This window comes from Choloepus didactylus, chromosome 7 (genome assembly GCF_015220235.1).
Source record: "Choloepus didactylus isolate mChoDid1 chromosome 7, mChoDid1.pri, whole genome shotgun sequence".
Taxonomy (NCBI): Eukaryota; Metazoa; Chordata; class Mammalia; order Pilosa; family Megalonychidae; genus Choloepus; species Choloepus didactylus.
The window spans coordinates 151,428,791-151,452,867 of record NC_051313.1 but is presented as its reverse complement, the minus strand read 5'-3'; the positions used below and the strand labels follow the sequence as shown (position 1 = coordinate 151,452,867).

Here is a 24,077-nt window from a genome sequence, read left to right as displayed (position 1 = left end):
AGATGGGGGGTTGGAGTGGGGTTGGGGGATCAGGGTACAAGAGGAGGACTGCCATCACTCTGGCTTGCAGAATCTTAGGAAACTTTATTAACTCATGATGCATACAAGCTTTGTGGGAGTAAGAAAATGCAGGATTTCAAGCCCCACACAAAGGAGTATTTTGACAAAGGTTTTGTGATAATCAATGAGTGCCATCTCCCAGCACAACATTGCATAAAGCCATCCCTGTATCATATCATGGATGTCAAGAACCTTTATTGGAAGACACAAGAGAAGCAGTGTAACAGGAAGACATTTGCATACCTTGTTTGCTGAACAAGCACTCTTCTTGTATTTTTATTTTTCTAGTCTCTTGGTATCTTTTATCATAAGACACCCATTTCTTGACTCCACCCAATCCCACACAAACTCTACATATCGGGCAGAATTGAGGCGAACCGAGGAAAGAATGCAGATTATCAGCAGATGGCTCTTTAATATAATAGTCGACAAAACAGAGAGCTATAATACAATCCTAAAAGTAAAAAAGATAGAAACATCAGCCAAGCAAGTTTGTCTTCCTAACCCTGGCCTTTAATTGGGGTGCTCTCCTACATTTCAACCGAGTATCCATTTTTAATCCTCCATTCAACAGTCAAGGCATCTCTGCATTATGGCTTTCAAAATTCTATTTGTGAAGGAAATTACCACATGAACACGCCCTCCCATGGCTATCAGAAAAATTTCACAGCTTATTCCATAGTCAAGAATCTGATTCGTACTTTTTTTTAACTCAATGCATTCTAACAAAATTTGACCACCAGAGTTTTTCCACATACAAAAGGAAAACAGATACCAGTGCCAAGGGTAATGAGTATAAAAAGCCAAAAGAGCTGCACTTAAAAAGGAAATTAAAGGTTTGTTTGCAGATAGTATTTTTATTGTTAAAAATATAAAATTTGGGCCATTAAAAACTCAGGTAATAAAGCTCTAGGCTTGAGCCTGTATTTCCACAGTCTCTAAGGAGAAGCAAATTTGCCTATGAAGAGTATGTCATCTACGGATTTTTTCCAAATATAGAAAAGGAAGGGATGGTCAGCACAGAAAGTTTCCTCCTGCATCAACATACAGAAGGTGGCAATGCCCGCCGTGGCAGCTGCTGCCTCTGTGCCCTCTTCCTTCACTTCCACAAAGGACTTGTGGACAATTTTTGACATAATAATATCTCTGGATCCTGACATGCCAGAAAGATCAGCCTTGCTATTAAAGAGATCCTGCACCCCTAGGCGGGCCAGGGGGGAGTTGAGGTTGTAGCTCTCTTCCAGCTTGAACTTGGGCAAGTAGACATTGACGTCAACTACATCCAGATTCTCAGGTTTGGTCCATTCTTTCAATTTTTCCACAGTCAGTTGTTTCTCAATCTGGAATTAAAATGAGGTAAAAGAGTAGGTTGCATCAATTTTCGGCAATATTAATATATAAAGTAATAAAGCACTAGGAGTATTAGTGTTTAAATGAATGGACATATAATCTCAGTTGTCTAGTTTCCTTCATGCTTTCTGCCAAAATGGATTCCTTTTGGAGGATTTTATTTATTTCTGGCAATTGGGGAAAACAGATCAGAGTTGTGCCCCAAGTCATCAATGGCCCAATTATAGGGACTTTGGACATGAGTCCATCATCCATCTATCCATCTATCCGTCCATCATCCATCCACCCATCCACCCAGCCATCCATCATCCATCATCCATCCATCCATCCTTCTGTCCTTCTTTTCATCCATCCACCCAGGACTTGCTAAGCCCCTACCACATATGGATCATTGTGACAGGGATAGCTATGTTATTACTCCAGTTGGTAGTGTGGTGCAAGGGAAATTTTAAAGACCTCTTCTATTTATTCTGAATCTCATTGAAGTTGGGATGATTTTTGAGCCTCAGTGAACTGAGTTTAACCCTAGTAACTCCAGCTCCTTTGAAAAAAATTTAAAAGGCAGACAGTGCACTGGACCTAGTTCTTATCTCAAATGGGGATAATAATAGTACATTACTTACAGCATTTTTGTGAGCATTAAATGAGTTAACATATATGAAGTACTTAGCACATAGCTACTATCATTTCTGTTACTATTATCACGACTAGACAATAATAAAAACATCATTCCACTTTTTCTGTTGACACTGATCATTCATTTCATGAGGCAAGAGACTTTGTTTTTTACAATCAGAGAAAAGACTAACATGGGAATACAATTGAAAAGAAGCAACACATTGATTTTAACACATACTCTATAAAGACAAAGAACTAATATTAGACCCCTCCTAATAGCAAATTTGGTTGGGAAGGAGGTAAAGAAAAACCACAGGGAAGACTAGGGGCCCTGTAGAAGCACTGTAATCTTCACTATTTTGCCTATTTCTAGCCTTGGCAGGAGATGTCATAGTCTTTGAATGAAATATAACAGATACCTCATACAAAGTTCATGTTAGGAAATAAGACTAACTCACAGGCTAATATGTCACATTTGGAAATTTCATTTATCACCTCTATGACTTGTAATAATAATGAACAGTGTAATAGAATTTTATGGTATATGATGAAGCGATCTACTCTTATGTTTGGGGCTCTTTTTTTTCTTTTTCTTTTTCCTTCTGTAAAACAACCCTCATCTTGCTGCACTTTCCTCTAAAGTTAATCCAAGAGCAGAGATTCCATTAGTCTCTGACATGAATGTTACATTCAGTAAAGCTCTTCAGATAGCTGATCACTGTTAGCTCACCTTTTTCTGTAAAATATAAACCTAGGGCTTTGGAATAGTCAACGTTGATGGGCTAATTTACAAAGGAATCAGGAAGAATTGGAAAAAAAAATTCTAGTAGTGTCAGTGAACACTTAACAAGTGCTTCCCATATACACAGGGAAAATCACTATGTCAAAAGCAAAAGTGAACCCTGAAGCTCGGGCATTAGTTACCTTTTTCAGACCCACGGAATCGTCTTCAATGTCATCTGGCAACAGAATAACCATACTGAGCTCCTTGCCCTCATAAGGCAGTTCTAACACACGGCACTTAAGTTCCTCGATGTAGCCATATGGAAATTTATTCTTCTGATACATCATTTTCACGATTTTTGTGTCTTTCTGAACAGGTGGAAAACATATCACTCAAATTATCATCTGCATTATTTAAGAGCAAAAATTTAGTTTTCTGCAGCCACATCATCCTACCTTATTCAACCTGAATGGTGTATCAGTTGTGGCCTCTTTCAAGAATTGCTCCTCCCAGTTTCCTTTGAAATAGATGGCATTCACCAGCACAAGTTTAGTCATGCTGTCAACCACGCCTGAGGCCAACAGTTCTGGAATTTTCCCTAAAAAGATAAAATGAGATATTTCTTAAAAATCTACATGTTGGGATTCCAAAATTGAACTGACATTTATTAACACTCAAATGCAATTCAAATATATGCTTTTCTACTTAACTTTTTCTTTCTCATGGTGTCGAGTTAGGAAGCCCTGGCCAGTGTGTATCTACTTTAAATAAACCAATACATGAGATCAACTGGTATGGCACACAAACTAACCCAAACGGGGGGGTGGGTGTAACCTATTAAAACAAGTAAATTGTGCTAAGAAGACCCAAAAGAAGAAAATTCTCCTTTTCTGGCTTGTGTTCCTTATTTTGTGAATGGCCTTTAATTTTCAGGAAAAAAAAATTTTTTTCACCACAATGTTTTTAGTCTCTAGTAAATCACTTTTTCAAATCTGCCGGGTAGAAGCCTACACTTACATAGAAGAGTTTATCAACTGTCCCAAAAGTAGGACAGGCCTTCCACTGAAATGCAGGCTCCAGCCATCTGTGGATCACATGTGCGACCAAGAGTAAGTCCTTTAACGGAAGCCAAGAGTTTGGTAAGTGCATTTACTCAAATGATAAGTTAGACGAGAGGTTTATTAAATAGATAAACTGAGCCTGAAAGAGTCCATCCTTGCCCCTAAGGTGCCTGATTTATATGGCAAGATGTCAGCAAAAGATATTTATGACCACAGTGGTTTGAGAATGCTGATTTCATATATCACAGTATTCCTTTCCATTAAATAAATTTGAGCAGCCTGGATTTTTCTCAAAATTCTCTTCCTTTAACTCTACATCTAATATTAAACTCAAAATGTAGTTTAGGGAACTTGCAGGGAAAACGAGGATTTAGCTACACTCCTTAAATCATGTTTAAATTTTTACTTTTGTGAATTTCTAACATCCAAAAGCTACCTAGCAAAGGAGGCACTGCAGAATTCTATGCGTGTAGCACCATTCGATCACAAAAACCTGCAGGTTAGGAGGAGGAGCAGGGACTGGAAAAGAGAGCAGATCATATATGTGAGCAGAGGTGGAAAGGAGGAAAAGAAAAGCCTGTTCACAATAATTACATTTGCTCAGCCTCTTACCTTCTGTCTGCCCTTTGACCCACTGGTTTATTTCCTTCCTTGCATTTTCAGAGTCATGCTGAAAATCCACGCTAGCCAAGTCAGCCCCATACATTTTCTGAGTTGAAGCCAAGAACTCCTATTTTTAAAAAGGGGGGATGGGGGTAGGGGAGGATGTGATGAATAACTCCTGATGCATACAGAAATGCTTTCCCCAAATTCTTTAAAGCATCAGAAATCATCCAAAAAGACTTAATTCCATTTTAACACAGCCATTCTGAACCTTCCTTTGGTGTTTTATAAAATTTACCGATCCTTTTCATAAAGACCTTTGACAAATAATTCCAAAAATAAGCAAATACTGACTCCCACTTAATATGTAAATGAATCATGGAATGCACCCTTGCTTTAACAAAACAGCCAGGGGCAAAATTTTCACTACAGAAATTGTGAAATGGACCCACCACATCATTTAACAGGAATATTGTTGCTTATATGTTTTCATTCCGAATCATTTTTTGGCGGGTTCTAATTCCATAAATCACAAACAATCCAAAATGATATTGCAATTGAAGTTTGTCAATATTAAAACATATTTCTTTGCTGGAAAAATCTGTACTGTCTAGTAGCAGTTTTAGATGATGAAGCCCAAAATACTTACAGGCAGGAAATTATACGTTTTCTCGCCATATAATCGATTAGCAAGTTTCAGAATATAAGAGGCTCCCCGTTTGTTGATATCAGCATTCAGGCTCTGAAATCTTGAATGGATATCCTCCACTGTATCAAAATGTAAAGTCTAAAACAAAGAAGCATTCTTTCTATAGCCATTTATTTTGAAATTACATTATTCTTTGGTATTGGCGTCTATCAAATTAAATTTTTAATTTGATGATCTCTAGCCCAAAACTTTATTAATTTTTCATTGGACAACAAACAACAGAGTATCCAAAATTTATAGCCTTATGAGACACAATAATTACATTAGAAACTGCTTTTACATCCCGTTATAATTATGTTCCAGAAATATTTGATTAATAACTATTTGTATAGCTGTGCTTTATTTTTCCAAAGAAAAACATAAATGGAATGTCCATGCTTATATTATACATCAAATATAATTTTACTGAGAGTTCTCAGGAACAGTAATAAAAATAAGAATCATTACCTATGCAGAAACACAAAAAACTGCACATTGAGATTTTTTTCTTTCATGACCTTATTATGATCAGTAACTGACTAATTTAAAAATAGCTTTTATAAACTTAGATTTCCAACAAAAATTTAATTTCCCAGGTGTCAGTTAAAAATCAAGAGGCCTTTGATGGTTTTATAAGGCCTGGACTGGCTCCTTTCTTTTAAGACACAAAGAACAAAACCACACAGCTGTACAAAGTCCACTTTATTCACAGAGATATGGAATGCATGCATAATTAATATGACGCAAACAGCAATGTTTAGTCTGTTTTACTGGCAATGCGGGGTGGGGGGGAACCTCAAAACTCTTGTTGCCTGAGGCTATAAAGTGCCCGGGAAAAGTTTTAAAATAGAAGCTAACATAACCCTGCAAGAAGCAACTAACAAGGGTGATAAAAATGTGGGTTTTTTAAAAAAACTTTAAAAACCTTCTATATCTGCCATGATGAAGACAGCAGATTTTCCATAAAGCACAGAAATAAAAGCTCTGCAGCTGGAACAGCTCCACGGATGGGAACTTTCCTGGTTACATGTGGGCAGGTGTTAGAATAAGACTTTCGCTTGTGCTGCTCCTTTCCCTAAGATTCAAGGAAAACCAGAATTCCCTGCTGGGAATTAAGAAGTAACTGGCACACCACCTTGGGGTGGGGGGTAATGGAAGGAACGGCTGGGGCATCACTGTCCCTTTTCTTGCTCTAAAGATGCCGGCACCTCGTTATTGAGGATTTAGGTCGTCCCTCTCCTGGGAGCTCCATGCAGGACCGATTCGTACACCCCAGCCCACTGAGCCATGCTCGGTGCCAGGCAAATGGTCTCCTTATTCTTGAGGCCAGAAACTTCTTTCTAATGTCCAACCTGAGCCCACGCATCTAAAGAAAAGAATGTTGATGCCTGGAAGGTATGCTGGGTGAGAGCCACAAGAAAGAGATGAGTGATAGCATCAATTATTATGCTCCAAGGATCAGGTGAGGTGACAGTTATTATATATGAATAGCATGGCATCCCACCAAAGAGAAATGGGGAAATCCTAGCCCAAGGGCAGATAACATGACTTACAGGGAAAGCTGTCAAAACTCCCTCTCCACATAAGCCTAAGGGCTGAGGGGCAGTTTTGCCAGCTCTGTTCACCTCCATACCTCCAGCACCAGAAACTGTAAAGACCTGACCATGAATGAAATCCTGCATATAAACAGATTGTTCTCAGGGCTTCCAAGTAAGTCTGACCTTGTCATTTATAGCTGCTGAACATAGAAATATGGCTTTGTTTTGTTATACCCTGTGAGAGCTAAAAGGCACAGTTTTTTTTTACTAGGAACTTGAAAATTAGTAAGGAAGACAGCAGGGAAGGAGAGCTGTTTTGCTGACCTTTGAGAGCTGGGCTGCGGTGTTGCCTCTGGCCCCCAGAAAGGTCATGGCCAGGGCTGAGGAAATGCTGAAGGGGGAGAAGAAGATGTTCCCGGACGGGTTGTCTGCACTCAAGGCAAGGAACAGGTCTATGGCAAACTGGTTGATGGCTGTGCTTAGCTGCTCCATGATGAAGGGTTTCCTACAACTAAGCAGAGACCCGGGGGTTGCCCACTGATCCCACCAGCAAGCCGAGCAGCGCCTCCCCTACCATCTCCCCGGACTACACCAGCTGCCCTGGGACGCTCCGGTACTTCTACAGCCCCGTCCCCTCCTCGGCCTCCTTTTCTCAGGGGAGCAAGAATCTCTCCACATCCCCATGCACACAAGTGTGGGGCAGGGGCGGCTGGCCAAGGACTCAGCAGCAGCTCAGATCCAGGACGCCATGTGCCCTGACCCGGGAGACAGCTTGGTGGCGCGTGCACTTCTGACCCCTTTGCCCCACACTTACCAGAAATAACATTCTCACTAGACAAGCACAGCTACCTTCTGTGCACTAAACTGCATCCCAGCAAAGTAGATAGGATGGGGCTCGTGTTTGAGATTCAGTCACTAAGGTCTGGAGTGGTGAAGCGCCCACAAAGTCTCGGAGCCCGGGTAGGAGATGAGAGCTTAAAAGCCTTGGACGGTGGCTCCCCGGGGGGGGGCAGCCGGGGACATGGTGACACTTCCCCTCCTGTGTTCCCCTGCAGGTGAGTGGCTCTGCCGTGACCTTGGCCGTCAGACTTGGTGAGAAAGACGCAGGTTGAGCCTCAGCTCAGCCACCTGCTTTGTAGGGCCTACTTTCCCCAAACCTACGAGTCGCGCGGCAGCTTAGCGCGTGAGTCATACATCGGGTTATTCTGCTGCTCTGGTTAACAATCTCTAGGTCTGCCTGGCCTCCGGCTTTCGCTTTCTGCAGCCGGGAAAGGAGAGCTGGGCTCCAGGCCCGGCGCCACCTGGAAACCGCACAAACAGTGCCGGAGGGAGGGAGCGTCAGCGAGGAAGGAAACCGCTCCGACCTCCGTTTCCCGGTATGCCTTTTCCCGGGACCGCCCCGTCGCTCTCCCTTTCTCCCTCTCCCGGGCCTGGAAGCGGGAGGGGGGCACCCGGCTTGCCCTCCCGGAGCGGCGCTGCTGGAGGTCCCGGCCCGCCCCGACAGGCCCCTCTTTCCCTGGGCGCCCCCGACCCGGCCCTTACCGGTGCGCAACAGGCTGGATCTGCGGCTGGAGCCAGGTCCTGGAGTCTGCCAAGCGCCCTAGGGGCGTCTTATACGGTCTCAGTGGGGTGCTGCGTAGGAGGAGGGTGCGCCCAGGGCGGCGGCCGGGCTCCGCGCTCCCTTCCTGTTAGTCGGAGTTGCGGGAGTTGGCCAAGTAGAAGCAGAAGCAGAGGGGAGCTCAGCACTGAGAAGAGCCTTCCACTGAGTTCCCTCCCTTCCCCCAGTAGTAGCTGAGCAACTACTTCTAACTAAGGTGTAAATGACTAAGACATCATGTGCCGCAAACTATTCTCTTTGGAATCCCATCTGTATACTCCAAACTCTGTTGTATTTTTGTTCGTTTGTGAGGTGTTTTTGGCGGGGTGGGGGGTGGGATGGATGGAGCGTATTTGGGGATTCTTGCATAGGGGTAAGAAGGGGTCTCCAGAAAAAGACAAAACAGAATGAGTTCCAAACATCGTTGATGTCACTGTCTTTCAGGTACCAAACTGGGATCACTCCTTGAATCTCCCCTGGCGGGTGAATACCAGGCAGGATCAACTTACAAAAGGCTGAGGCAAATCGATATTCATGCCTCAATCACCAATGAATGTATGTCCCTTGTAAGGTGGGGGTAAAATCTAACATTGGCATGTTCTATTTGTGGTTTTAAAACATTAATGGCTATACATTCTGCTTAGTGCCCAGTGGTGAAGCTGGCTTTTCTGGGTCTCCTCTCTGTGAGTAAAACGTCTTTCCACCAGAGCCCGTGAGTCGGGCTTTTACTGGTGACCCCAACTCCTGTATTGGAGAGGGTTGACATTTCCTTGAATGTGTCTCCTTCTGACCAACACTTCTAACAGATTCCGAATATCTGTTTTCTTCTGGTACCCTTGGAGCATTTACAAAAATTGACCATATTCTGGACCAGTAAGAAAGTCCCAATACATTTCTGAAGATTGAAATAATATAGATATAATATAATAATATAGATTATGTTCTCTAATCAGAATACAATTAACCTGGAAACCAACAACACAAGAATAATCAGAAATTTTTCATACGCAGGAAATTAAGTAACTTAACAATTAACTGGGTATTAACAAATGATTAATATTATTAATGTGCAATTAACAATGCACAAAAGAATTTATTGTGCACATTTTAAAAATGTGGTGATCTAATCTTGTGAATGCAGCTAAATCACTACCTAGAAGGCAGTTTATAAGCATAAACATGTTTATTAGAATTTGTTGGCAGGTGTTGCTGGCCGTTAGCTCAGCTGGGCTCGTGACTAACAAGGGCACCTCAGTTTTCCTCCACGGAGCCCATCATTTCATAACACAGATCCAAAAATCTTCAGTAAATAGTAACAAAATATTCAGCCATAAATAAATAGGATAATACTTGTGACCATGTTGGGTTTATCTGAGAATGTGAAGTTGGTTTAATATGAGGAAATATGGACAGCTTAAAGGAGAGACACCACTTACTCATTTCCATAGCTGCAGAAAAACTTTTCTGATGAATCTTATCTCAGCATCTCTTTATAATAATACATAAAGCCTCTGGGAACATTGAGAATGAAAAGGAACTTTCTTGTTCTGGTAAAGGGTATCTACAAAATATGTACATTTGCGTCATAGTTAATAGTAAAACATTGAAAGGTTTCTGTCTAATATTTGGGGAAAGACAATTATTCCCACTGTCGCCACTTCCATTCAGTATTTTCCTGGAGGTCCTGGACCCTGAGTAAGGCAAGAACAGGAAATGTTAAGATCTAAGGATTGGAAAGGGAGAACTGTCTTCACTCACAGAGCGCATGATAGTAAACATAGAGAAGAACCTATAGATAAATTATTTCCATTTCTAAGCATGTTTAGAAAGATTAATGACTAAAAATCAGCTTAATCAACTTGCAATTATGGTAGAATTATGACTCACATTCGTGTTTTGTTAAATGTGATTCTTATGAGCAAATTATTTCTATTATCTTGTGCTCTCTAGATAATAATATATTTTATTTTAGATTATTAGTCCCTCAAAACATGAATAAATACAGTATTCCGTGAACAGTCCCATAATTGGAAACAGTTTAAAATGAAAGAGTAATTTGTATATGCCAAGAGCTAGCTGTACTATAGTTAAAAGGGAAACAAGGCAGTAACTGGATATTGACTTAAAAAATTGTTAAACTTGTTTTTAACTTGTTAAGACAACAAGAAAAATGACTCAAAATCATTCTACAGAGTGGTTCTCCTGTAAGTGTTTATAAATGTTTCCTATAAATGTTTTCCTATAAATAGCCTTGAGGGTTTTAGGTGAGACAGGGTGATTTCTTGGCACTGAGAGATTTTGAAACCTGGCTGTGGTTTTAGGTCACTACGCACTCCTGGCGAAGTCTAAAATCATTTAAATTCTCATATCTTGGTCAGTTTAAATGTTTGAGGTCACAAAAATGAACTAAAATGACCTCTCAGGGTTCCTTCTAGTCCTTTTATTTTCTGAACAATAATGGAACAGACCTAGTGTTGTAGATTGAATGGTGTACCCCAGTTTGGACATGCCTTTTGTCTGGGTCTGCAATTCTGGTGGGTGTGGACCCAGTGTAAATAGGATTTCTTCAAGATGTTACATCAGTTAAGGTGTAGCCCAACTGATTTAGGTTGGGCTTTAACTCAGATCACTGGAGTTTGTAAACAGAATGAAACTCAGATGGAGAAAGAAGCCAAGGGGGGCAGGCAGAAGGGGAGTCCACGGAACCCAGAAAGCCAAGGGGGGCAGGCAGAAGGGGAGTCCAGGGAACCCAGAAAGAGAAAGCAATGCCATGTGCATTGCTATGTGAACGGAAAAGCCAGAGAACCCCCAGAATTGCCGGCCAGTCAGAAGACACTAACCCTGGAAGGAAGCAAGGCTTCTATCTTTAGAAACTGTGAGCTAATAAATTCCTGTTGTCAAGCCAATCCATTGCACGTTCTTTGTTTTAGCAGCCAGGAAACTAAAACACCTACCATTAAAATTTCAGCTGTGCAATATAGCTTTGCCCTCCAGAGGGCAGAATTTTCTCATTGTAAAATATGTATCACTGATTTCCACTGAGAAAAACCGTGAACAGGTATCTAAATGCCAGGAATACTCCTATACTTTTTCTTCTTCAATCAAGCTCGGCTCCCCTTACTAAGGTATCTAAAATTTCCATAAAATTAATGTCCTCTTATAAATATAACTGTAAACAATCAATCAGGAAGCAAACCACATGTCCATCAGATGAATGGATAAACAAAATTCCATACATACAATGGAATATTATTCAGCATTTAAAAAGAATGAAGTTCTGGTACATGCTACAATATGGATGAAACTTAAAGACATCATGTTGAGTGAAATAAGTCAGAAACAAAGAAACAAATATTATATCATTCCACTTACATAGAAACATCTAGAATATGTAAATTCATAGGGTCAGAAAGTGCATTACAGTGGGTTACCAGGGGCTGGGGAGTGGGTGGTATGGGAAGTTATTGTTTGATGGGGATAGACTTTCTGTTTAGTGTTGAAAAACATTTGGAAATGGAAGGTAGTGATGGTAGCCCACCATTGTAAATGTAATTCATATCATGAATTATATACTTGAATGTGGCTAAAATCAAAATTTTATGTTGTATATGTTATCAGAATAATTTTTTTAATCATCATTTTCAACCCTAACTAAAAACAAAAGAATGACCAAAATCCCCTATAGACTCTCCAGATTCCTTGAAATGTGAAACCAGAAGTGAACTTAGAAGTTACAGATGAGAGCAGGGATGAGGTGATTTCTCCAAAGTTTCCTGAGTTGATGGCAGGGCTGGAACCAGGACTTTTGGCTCTGAGATCAAGGCCCTTTTCAGTGTCTTACATTATTGATGAATTACTTCAAATTGCTGAATTTGCTTCCTCTGCTATAGCTTTATAGCCTCTGAATCATCACAGAGAATCAAGATGGCTGGTAATCAATAGTTAAGAAGAAGGCTGGTGGCAGAATAGTAAATAATACTATTTTCCTAAATTTGATCACATTTTTTTCAGTGTAAGAACATGAGCAACTAATGGGCTCTAAGGAAAAACCAGTGAAGGACTTTGTCTCAAAGAGTACTTTTAGATGAATGAGAAAATGAGAGGAAGAGTTAATATAATTCATAATCATGCCATCTCAATCAAAGCACTATGGAAGCAGTGAAAAAGGTGAGAATCAAAATGTTGTTGCATCTGATTGAGTTTTAAGTAGCATTTGTAGTGACCCCACTATGTACTAGGTCATGCACTGGAAAATCCACTTACTGTATCCCACGTAAGGAGTTGTAAAATATGCAAGGTGAAGTTTGCCTTGCCAGTGGACAATCTGGGTGATCTGGAAGCAATTTGGAAAATTATAGGTATTATAAATTTAGACAGACAGATGAGAGATAGATAGATAGATAGATAGGTAGATAGATAGACAGATAGATAAAATGATACAGCAAATGTGACAAAATATTAAAATTGGTGGATCTGGGTATCTGGGTAGCAGTATATGGGATTTCTCTATATAGGTTTTGTATTATTTTTGCAACTGTCCTTTAAGTTTGAAATCATTTCAAAATAAATTTGTGCTTTTGGTTCCTCCCCAGCCTGTTCCCCACTCACCCCGCAAAGAATTGAAATAGAAGATATCACTCTAAAACAGTGCAAATATCTCTATAGACCAGGAATGCTCGGGTTCTGGACCTCCTGGGTTCTGGGCCTGAACTCTCCCTCCTCTGCAGCTGGCCGGGAGGGAAACTGTCCAACAAGGGGCCAGGCGGGCCCACATTTGGAGCCTGGCGCCATTGCTCACCGGCTAGGGGAGAGTCTGTCTTCAGCCATCTGTCCCCTCAGCCAATCCACCCATTTGGCTTTACCTCCAAAGTGTGTCCTGATTTGCAAGTGTCCTGGAAGTTTGAACTTATTTCAAAATAAAATGTTTAAGGAGGAAACTGGAAGTTTGAACTTATTTCAAAATAAAATGTTTAAGGAGGAAAAAAAACACCAAAATATACCCCGAGTCTGACCACTCATGGTTCGTCTCTGATGCCAAGGCTCTAATCAAAATTGCCACCATCATCTCTCACCTCCTTCCTAGGCCTCTCCATATAGAGAATCCTTTTCCTATCTCCATAGCAGCCAGAGCACTCTATTGAAACCATATTTCATATTACATCAATCATGTCATATTATATCATGTCATATCATATCATATCATGTCATGTCATATCATATATATCATGTCACATCATATGTCATATATCATTCCTCTATTTGAAATCCTCCAGTGATATTCCACTGTAATTAGAAAGAACATAAACTCCTCACTGTGGCCCTCGATGGTCAGACAGAACTCTTCTTTCCTCTGTCCTCACTTCTTTCTCCTTTCCCCCTCATCTCACAGACCGTCATTCAGTATCTCAAACTAGAAGCTTACTTTGTATGGGGTCTTGGTCCTTGCTGTTGTTTCTTTCTGGAATGACTGACTCATAATTCTGGTCTCTGCTCAAATGCCACCTCTTCACTGAAACCTCCCCTGTCCTCTGGGTGTCTGCTCAGCCCAAGCCACTCTCTGTCTCCTTTGGTTTGTAGCATCTGTCACCATCAGACATTATCTGGTTTACTTATGAAAGTACAGTCTGATTCCTTCAATGTTGTCAGGAGGCGATGCAGAACTTAAGAAACAGAATAACAGTTGCAGCAAAGATGGGAGCAGGGCACTCAGAGCCTAGTTGGCAAAGAGTGCCTCCATTTGTTCCATATCATGTTTATTAGCTTCATTTTATGACAGGAAATAAAGGAATTACTAACAGACCGGAGAAGGCAAGATAGGGAAGTCAGGGAGAGGTCATTCGAGACTTGCATGCTGCTTGCATAAACAGTGCGGGTGCTGCCCTGGACAGTGTTCCATCCCGGCAGGACTTGGTGTTCCAGTGTCAACACCCTTGAGTATGTCAAGGATGCATTCCAAGCTCAGGCCGTTTTCCCACATTTCCCCCTTTTTGTTTTTGTATGGAGAAGAAAACTGAGCAAGCTGTTTCCTTTTGCATTAGTTCATAGACGGTTTGTCTCGTGCATCTGGGGACTAAGCATAAACAAATTAATATAATGCAGATAACAAATAATCCCCCCGCAAACCCACCGACTATGCTGTTAACCCAATTTATGGGGTTAAGAGTTTGGATTCCATCAGTAATGCCTACAAATGTTTCCGATGAGATTTGCTTGTTGCATTGCAAGCACATTAGCTTGTAACTGATTAACATCAGCACTGAGATTTTCCTTATGTCCTAACAGGTGGCGTTTCACTGATTCCCACGACATGGCTGTCTGATTGTAAGCGTGGGGAGTGATAAAAAACTAGATGTATTCCAATCACATTTTAAATGCAGCTGCATGCGTATATTCCGGACTTCCTCTCCCAGCAATAACACTGCATTTTCTAAATCCACCAGGCAATTATTTACTTCTTTGTCTATTCTCAACTGTTCTCCCCATGCCTGACTGGCGTTCTTATGCCATTGTTGTGCAAATTCTGTTGTCTGAATACTCTGATGCAAGGTGGTCCCTGCCACCGCTGCTACTGTAGTTATTGCAATAATGCCTAATAGCAGCACAATTAGCATGTCAATAAAGCACTTGGTACATTTGGTTATTTTTTGTAAAATAGTAAGCAGGATATGCATGTCCGGAGAAGACTCCCACGGTCTTGACTGAGATACCGGCAGCCATATGCCTTTTCTCCAACATAGTACAAGAACCGTAATGTTAGCACTATTCAAAGTGGAATTCAAACAAGTATATAAGCGGCAGCTTTTATTAGCTGTGCAAACTACCTTCTGGCTGGACATATTAATTGATAAATTACCAACCCAAAAGACATATGGGTCACGAACACAAGCTTGTATGGTAAAATTGAGGAAAGACATGAATTCTAACGAGTAATTTGTGTGGTGATGATAAGTGCCATCCCATAACTTAACTTGCTCCAAGCTCAAGGGAAGTTTCCAATGGTATCTTGAGGCAGGCCCACTACCTAGCGTGGGCCACGGTGGGACCATGCCTGTACCATGCCAAATAAGGGGATGTGGTGAATCAGTGACATACTGTTGGCTGATATGCCATCTTAATTTTTCAATGTGCTGAGCAGGACTCATTCATACCACTGCAATTCTGAACTGCATACCCCTTAGGGGACCAGTCAGTGACTATTCTATAGGAATCATTCAACCCTAGTACACTATTAGTCCCTCAACATGTTTCCCAATAAATTCTATCTAAAGCTGGGTTGATAGTAAAACAGCAGGTGTATATTTTGTGACTTATTAGGCACATACATACAACATTGAATATTAATCACTGCTTTAGGTGGTGGTTAGAATATTTAATGCTATTTTGTTCTACAAAACCACTTTTTTTTCTTTAAGTTGTGAGGTTCTATTGTTAAGCAGTTATTACTAGTTTTTACCATTTTTTAACTTTGACCACAGAAATAATTGTTTCCACAAACCTTTTACAGCTTTCTGTATTTATTTTTTAACTTTGACTACAGAAATAAATTTCCCACTTCACAAACCTTCTGCAACTTCCTGCATTCATTTAGGTTTCATCCTACATTCTTAAACAGTCATTTAGAACAAAGCTATTTTCTTTTTCCTTTTAATTAGAAAAACATTCTTTATACCTTTTATACGACATGCTATTACCATCAAAATCAAACTTGTTAGAATGATGCTAAATAGTTAATGCATTCTGAAACAGTAATAAACAATCTTTTGGCAGGGATTAATGGGCTGTATAGGTGTTACCTTGTTCCATTACAGGATGCCGAGAATTGTTAGGAATAGGAATTTGTTTTTTGTGTTGCTCGTCCTGCAAAGGTGGAGGAGGTGGAGGTGGCCAATCTGCCTCCTTCCTAATTACATCCTTTTTTTTCAGACTCCTCAGGGGGAGCTCTGGGGCTGAATGGACGATTGAAGGGGACATAGGGCAGTACAAACTAGCCCCCAGGTCATTAAAGCTGAGACCAATATTTTGCTTCCTAATTTACGTTTCTTCTTAAGGACATAGCTGACTAGTTCTCAAAATTTCAAATCTAAAGTGCCTTGTTGAATAGAAGATAGCTGGGGAGATTTTGTTCCCAGTACAGGTGAGGGAGAAGGAGGAGGCAGTGGAACCTCCTCAAACTGAGGCGGGGGAGTGGAGGGAAAACAATCCATGGGCAACGGAGAGCATGGCTTAAAGAGGAGACAATCCTCACCCTCCAGGTCCACCAGATCATCATCATCATCATTCTCCTCCTCATCCTCCATCTGGAGGGGCTTTAAAACTGACTTAATCAAGGTCCAAGTTGACCAAATAGTGACTGGCAAAGGGACACCCTGTATATGCAATTTCTTCAACTCTTTACCCACCTTATCCCAATCATTAGATTCCAGGAAGCCAAGAGAAGGAAACCAAGAGCAATACGTTTCTACAATTTGCAAGAGCTCTAGAATATGAGATTCACTAGCCTTAGCACTGCCAGCTTTCAAGATGGAGGAGACAGATATAAGGTCGATACTTGGTCGTGCTGTCCCCATTTCCCATGGTGACCCTGCTTTACAAAATACTCGTGAGTGTCCTTACCTTTGAGGACGTAGAAGGCCTCCAAGTTCCACCCGAGGTCCTGCGCCGATATTGTAACCACAAATTTGCTTGCTGCGAGCCTTCTCCCAAACTATTTGTGCCCCACGTTGGACGCCACTTGTTGTCAGGAGGCAACACAGAACTTAAGAAACAGAATAACAGTCGCAGCAAAGATGGGAGCAGGGCACTCAGAGCCTAGTTGGCAAAGATTGCCTCCATTTGTTCCACATCATATTTATTAGCTTCGTTTTATCACAGGAAATAGAGGAATTACTAACAGGCCGGAGAAGGCAAGATAGGAAAGTCAGGGACAGGCCATTCGAGACTTGCATGCTTCTTGCATAAACAGTGCAGGTGCTGCCCTGGACAGTGTTCCATCCGGGCAGGACTTGATGTTCCAATGTCCACACCCTTGAGCATGTCAAGGATGCATTCCAAGCTCAGGCCATTTTCCCACACTTCAGTAGAACGTAACATCACAAGGATAGGGTTTTGACCGAATTGCTCACTGTTCTATCCCCAGGTTCTAGAAAATACCTGCCACATAATACATGTTTAATAAATGTTGTTGAACAAATGAGCGAGTGAAGATTCCAGCCCAGAGCAGATGGTGTGCTGTTGACACATGATACTTGCTCTGTGAAGGTTCTCAATAAATGGCAGGTGGAGGAACAGGTTTCTCAAACTAAAATGACAGAAGACATCTCGTTTAAATGGAAGTGGACCCCAAACAAGATGAGTTCAAGCCCCAGCATAATGAACTGTAACACAAGATAGGAAACTGTATACATAGCAAAGCAAGATGCCAAAAAGTCAGCTCTGGGGATTTAGAGCTGAGACGAGGCATTCACTGAAGGCTCTCCTCATTGCCTTGAATACAAAGTAAATAACAAAGAGTAAGATGAATTTTTAAATTCAGTTTTATTGGGATATATTCACATACCATACACTCATCCACAGTGTAGAATCAACTGTTCACAGCACCATCACATAGTTGGACATTCATCACCCCAATCTATTTTTGAACATTTTCCTTATACCAGAAAGAATCAGAATAAGAATAAAAAATAAAAATAGAAAAGAACACTCAAATCATCCCCCCATCCAACCCTATTTTTTATTTTGTTTTTGTTCCCATTTATCTACTCATCCAACGAGTAAGAGGATTTCATAGTAAAGAACTGATAGCAGATTGGAGAAATGACCTCCAATGTGGCTCCCTTGAAAGGGATGTCTCTGTCACCCTTTCCCAAATAACTCGGATGAAGGCACAAAAGGGTGTGACAAATAATACATTTGCAAATGGCACAAACCTATTGCAGCGGGTGACAGAATCAAGATCCAAATCAAAATATAAATAAATCTATAGAGACAGAATTAGATTAGTGGTTGTGTAGTGCTGGAGAAGGGTAGAGGGATTGAGAAGAGACTGCTAAGGGGTATGGGGCTTTTCTTTGTGGAGTAATGAAAATTTTCTAAAATTGATTGTGGTGACAAATGCACAACCCTGTGAATGTACTAAAAGCCATTCAGTGTACACCTTGGATGGATTTTATGGTATGTGAATATATCTCAATAAAAGTGCTTATTAAAAAAAAGATTCAAATCAGAAGATTTTGGAATTGCAGGGCTCCTTTGAGATCATAGAGTTCAGTCCACTTCTTTTGACAGACACCTGGTGACCAGAGGAAGTTCAAAGCCTCTTGTCCAAATTTGCCCAGTTGGCTACTAAGGAAGCAGCAGGAGGTCAGTTTTACAGCTCTGCACACAGCTCCATGAAAGTTGTGTCATCATGTAAACCATTTCACACAGTGCAGCAGGGACGCTTTGAATGGAGCTTGCACTGTAATCCCCAGGCATTGTTTCTTTGACCCTCCTCCCAGGAGTGCTTGCATTCGCTGACAGCCCATTCTCTGTGGACTGAGGGTATTGTGCTTTCATAACTCTGCTTATGTGGTCTTTTAAATCACCACTGGAGTCAGGGAAGACACTTTGCTGAGTTCCTGGGGATGAGGAGTGGGAGAGCAATGAAACCCCCAAAGGGCAAGCTCCAGGTAAAAAGGGGTTACCCATTGCTTTCAGAAAAGGGATTCTGTTAGCTGAAGGACTTTTAGTTTTGCTAAATACTAAGGTGAGCATGCAATATATGGAATAAGATGTGAGAAGGGTGACATTTCTCTGCAAAGAGAGAGGTGGGGAATTGAAGGGCAGGGAGTGAATATGGAAGAGAGAGGAGGAAGCCAGAGCCTGGGTGCCCACCAGAGAAGACAGGGACAACAAACAAATGAACCCCCAAACCCCACTGCTTGTGTGGCCAGGAGGCTGTTGAAAATCAGGGAAGAAGTAGAGGGAATTTCTAGCTGTGGGCCTATCATAGGGCCCTCTTCTGTCTTCTTTAAATGGTTTTTTTTTTTTTAATGGAATTTGATTAGTCCTAACCAAGTCTGCTTCCGTGTAAGCGTGGGGTAGAAACAGAAATAAGTACCCAGGATCCAACGATCAAAAACAGTTGGCATTTTGTTTACTTGAGCTTAATAGAGAATTGAGTCTAAAATAATTTCTGAATGGGAGCTCGCTGGACACTTATTAGCAAAATGCATCATGAGACTGATAATGTTGGAAGTTACCGGCGTTTATTTTCTTATCTCCAAGATTCATATTCTTTTGAGTCCTTAGATTTCCAATTGAGAAGGTTTACATTTATGTGAGGATTTATATATGCTATTTTTTATAAGAAATAATTTGTTTAAATAATTTATATAACATATTAATAAATTTATATAGTTTATTAATTAATGTTTAGCATATATATATATACATGAGTCATGTTCAAGTACATAGTAATAGTATACAAAGGTTATGAGCCCTACATTATCATTTTAAAAATAACTTTTATTTTGAAATAATTATAGAGTGACAGGAAATAGCAAAAAGGAAAAAAAGATGCACAGGAACGCAGTTGCAATGGGGACGGTGGCTTCTCGCAGATTCCGGGACCTGCTGATGCGGCGACTGACGGCTTCAATCCCCCAGGCCTGGGCTTCAGCCTCAGCTGTCTCCCCATGAGCACATCTGCATGACATGATTCCTCCAGAGCATCTGCCAGCGAGGCCCCAGAGCACGGCTATGAGTCTCTTCGTGTGACCTCTGTACAGAGACACCTTTTGCATGTGCAGCTAAACTGGCCCGAGAAGAGGAATGCCATGAACAAGGCCTTCTGGAGCCAGATGGTGGAGTGTTTCAACAAGATTGCGCAAGACGCCGACTGTCAAGCTGTGGTAATCTCTGGCGCAGGAAAAATGTTTACCTCAGGCATCGATCTCCCGGACATGGCTTTGGAGACGTCATAGCCCACACCAGCTGGTACCTGCGTGACCTCATCTCCAGATGCCAGGAGACCTTCAGCGTCATCAGCAAGTGCCCCAAGCCCGTGACTGCTGCCATCCATGGGGGCTGCACTGGAGGAGGTGTGGACGTCATCAGTGCCTGTGACATCCGGTACTGCACCCAGGATGCTTTCTTCCAGGTGAAGGCGGTGGACATTGGTTTGGTGGCGGATGTGAGAATGCTGCAGCAACTTCCTCGGATCATTGGGAACCAGAGCCTGGTCGACCAGCTGGCCTTCACCACCCGCAAGATGATGGCTAACAAGGCCCTGGACAGCAGCCTGGTCAGCCGGGTGTTCACAGACCAGGAGATCTTGCTCGATGCGGCCTTCGCCCTGGCAGCCGAGATTTCCAGCAAGAGCCCAGTGGCGGTCCAGAGCACTAAAGTCAACCTGCTCTACTCCTGCGACCACTCGGTGGCTGAGGGCTTCAAGTTCATGAGGTCCTGGAATATGAGCGTGCTGCAAACTGAGGACATCATTAAGTCTGTGCAGGCCCTGATGGAGAAGAAGGAACTGAAAAGCGTCAGCTTCTCTAAGCTGAGAGCCCGCGTGCCCCAGGGCCCCAGTGCAGGCCCCACATCCGACCTGCCCCACCTGGTCACTGTGTTTCTGCCTCCACAGACAGGGAGGTTTGCGAAGCTGGTCGCCTCGGTGCTTTCTCCCAGTTTAGAAGTTTATGACACTGACTTCTTTAAGCGTAAAGCCTTATCTTTTCCCCACTAACAATAAAACGATGTAAAGAGAAAAAATGCACAGGAAGGTCTTGGGCACCCTTTACCAGTTTCCCCAATGGTCACGTCTTGCATAACTAGAGTACAGTTTCAAAGCCAGGAAACTGACACTTGTGCAATCCACAAGGCTAATTCATATTTCACCAGTGTGATAGTTTGGAGGCTTTATGGATCCCAGGAGATCATGGTCTTAAAGCTAATCAGTCCTTGTGGGTTATTTCAGTTGAGGCCTGCCCGGGGTGTATCTTAATCCTCTTACGGGAGTGTTTTATAAGGGATGAAATTAAGAGATAGAAGTCAGAAAGAAAGCCACAGAAGCTGAGAGAGAAAACCACAGAAACAGAGAGGAAGCCACTGAAGGCAGAAGCTGGAAGCAACAGTCCGGAAGAGAAGGGACTGATTAGCAGACATCGCCGTGTGCCTGGCCATGTGACAGCAGCCTGTCTTCAGGAAGAAGTTATCATCTTAATGATGACTCTATCTGGACACTTTCATGGCCTCAGAATTATAAGCTTGTAAACTAAAAAATCCCCATTGTAAAAGCCAGCCCATTTTACGGTATCCCCATTTCATCAGTTCTAACACACTAAAACAAGTTTTACATTCACTCTCGCCTGTGCGTGTATGAGGTTCTGGGCAATTTTATCTCATGTGTAGAATCTCCACAATATGACCATCTCCACAATCAACATACAGAACTGTTCCAGCCCCAGAAGTCCCCTTGTGCTGCCCCTTTGTAGCCACACCAAACTCCGTCTCTCCCACTCCCCAGTTCCTGGCAGTGACCGATCTGTGTAATTTTGTCATTTCAAGTACATTATGTAAATGGAATCATAGGATATGTAACATTTAGAGATTGGATTTTTCAGTCAACATAATTAATCCTGCAATCTGTTATGGGTTAAATGCACACACACCCCAGGCTCTATTTTATATTTTTAACTTTATATATTTAATATAAAATATGATAATTTATATTAACTTCATACAGAAATATGTCCTAACCCCGAGAACCTCAGAATGTGACCTTATTTGGAAAAAGGGTTGTTGCAGGTGGAATTAGCTCAATTAAGATGAGGGAATAATAGATTAGAGTGGGCCTATAATCTAATATGACTGGTGTCCATATAAGAAGAGGAGAAGAGGCACAGGGTAGAGAAGGACATGTGAGATGGAGGTGGAGACTGGCTGATGCAGCCACAAGCCAAGAAGTGTCTGTGGTTGCAGGCTACCTCCAGAAGCTACAAGGGGCTGGAAGGAATCCTCTAGAGCCCTTCAGAGGGAGCAGGGCCCTGCCAACCCCTTGATTTCAGACTTCCGGTCCCTAGAACTATGAGGCAATACATTTCTGTTGTTTTAAATCCCCCAGTTTTGGTAATTTATTACGGCAGCTCAAGGAAACTAATAAAAGCTCCATCCTAGTTGTTATGCACATCAACAGTCTGTTCCTTTTTACTGTTGAGTGGAGTTCCGTGGTAGTGCAAACTTTTTAACCATTCATCTGTTGAGGACATTTGGGTTGTTTCCAGTCTGGGGCTATTATGAATAAAGCTGCTGTAAACATTCATATACAGATTTGTGGGTGAATGTACGTTTTTCATTTCCCTGCCATAAATGTCTTTCTTAGTTTCTTGGCTGCTAGAACAAATACCATACAATGGCTTGGTTTAAACAATGGCAATTTATTGGCTCACAGCTCTGAGGCTGGAAGCAGCCCAAAAGCGAGACATCAGCAAGGTGCTGCTTTCTCCCAGAAGACTGAGGTGTTTGGGGACTGGTGTTGGCGATCCGTGGTCTTTGGCTTTTCTAGCACATGGCAATGCACTTGGTGATATCTTCTCCTTTATCCTTTGGGGTCCATTAATTTCCAGCTTTTCCCCATGGTTCTCTCTCTCTCTCTCTCTCTCTCTCTCTCGCTCTCGCTCTCTCTCTCTCTCTCCTTTTTCTCTTTCTCTCTCTCTCTCTCTGAATTTCATTTTGCTTATAAAGGACTCCAGTAATCCTGATTAAAGCTTAAACTGATTCAGTTGGCTACACCTTAATTAAAAATAACACCTTCAAAGGGTCTTATTTACAATGAGTCCACAATTACAGGAATGGATTAAAAATATGTCTTTGTCTGGTGTATATAACTCAATCTGCCACAATGTTCAAGAGTACAATTGTTGGGATACAGAATAAGTAGAGGTTAGATTTATAAGCAGCTGCCAAACTTTTCCAGAGCGACTGTATCATTTTACACTCACACCAGAAATGTATGAGTAATTCAGTTTTTCCACATCCTCACTATTTTTATTTTAGCCATTCTAATAGTCATATAGCAATCTCTCATTGTAGTTTAAATTTGCATATTCCTTATGGCTAATAATGTTGAACATCTTTTCTTGCATTTATTTGCCACATGTGAATCCTTTTCTGTAAAATGTCTGTTTATGTCTTTGTCTATTTTCTAATTGGATTGTTTTTTGGTTTGGTTTTGTTTTACTATTGAGTATTGAGGGTTCTTTATATATTCTAGATATAAGCCCTTTTCAGATATGTGGTTTGCAAGTATTTTCTCCCAGTCTGAGCATGTCTTTTCATTATCTTCACAGAGTCTTTAATGGAACAAAAATTTTGATGATGTACAATTGATTAATATATCCTTTTATGGATTCTGTTTGTGATGTCAAGTCTAAGAACTCTTCACCTAGTCCTTGGTCCTGAATATTTTTTCTCTATATTCTTTTCTAAAAGTTTTGTAGTTTTACATTTTACATTTAAGTCCATGACCCATTTTGAGTTAATTTTTGTGTTAAGAGATGAGGTTTACATCAAGGTTCATTTTTTTGCCTGCAGATATCCAATTGCTCCAGAAAATTTGTTGAAAAGGCCGTCCTTCCTCCACTGAATTACTTTTGCACCTTTGTAAAAAATCCATGAGGCATATTTGTGTGGGTCTATTTTGGGGGTCACTATTCTACTTCATTAATTTATGTGTGTATCCACTCTGCCTCATGCTATGCAGTACGCCTTAATGTTGCATAGAGTAATTTCTCACAATTTACTCTTCTTTTTCAAAATTGCTTTATGTATTCTAGATTCTTTACCTTTCAAATATAAATTT

At 41.3% G+C, this 24,077-nt stretch overlaps 1 protein-coding gene, 1 long non-coding RNA gene and 1 pseudogene across 3 annotated transcripts; 1 reads left to right on the top strand and 2 right to left on the bottom strand.

Annotated features, from left to right (window-relative positions):
- Positions 1-451: 451 nt before the first annotated feature.
- Positions 452-9,974, bottom strand: SERPINB1 (serpin family B member 1). Of its 2 annotated transcripts, XM_037843585.1 has the most exons (8): positions 9,676-9,974; positions 8,185-8,327; positions 6,967-7,153; positions 5,066-5,203; positions 4,426-4,543; positions 3,208-3,350; positions 2,953-3,120; positions 452-1,400 (listed from the first exon to the last, which is right to left on the bottom strand). In XM_037843585.1, exons 3-8 carry the CDS (start codon positions 7,132-7,134, stop codon positions 999-1,001), a joined length of 1,137 nt encoding a protein of 378 aa, XP_037699513.1. In that variant the 5' UTR covers positions 7,135-7,153; positions 8,185-8,327; positions 9,676-9,974; the 3' UTR covers positions 452-998. The 2 variants fall into 2 exon arrangements, with proteins under 2 accessions (XP_037699513.1, XP_037699514.1); XM_037843586.1 differs by lacking the exon at positions 9,676-9,974 and having other exon boundaries at positions 8,185-8,407.
- Positions 7,487-21,974, top strand: LOC119539798 (annotated as a pseudogene).
- Positions 13,914-17,159, bottom strand: LOC119539800. The gene is made up of 2 exons (XR_005217940.1): positions 16,853-17,159; positions 13,914-14,309 (listed from the first exon to the last, which is right to left on the bottom strand). It is a non-coding gene; the product is annotated as an uncharacterized LOC119539800 (long non-coding RNA).
- Positions 21,975-24,077: the final 2,103 nt, after the last annotated feature.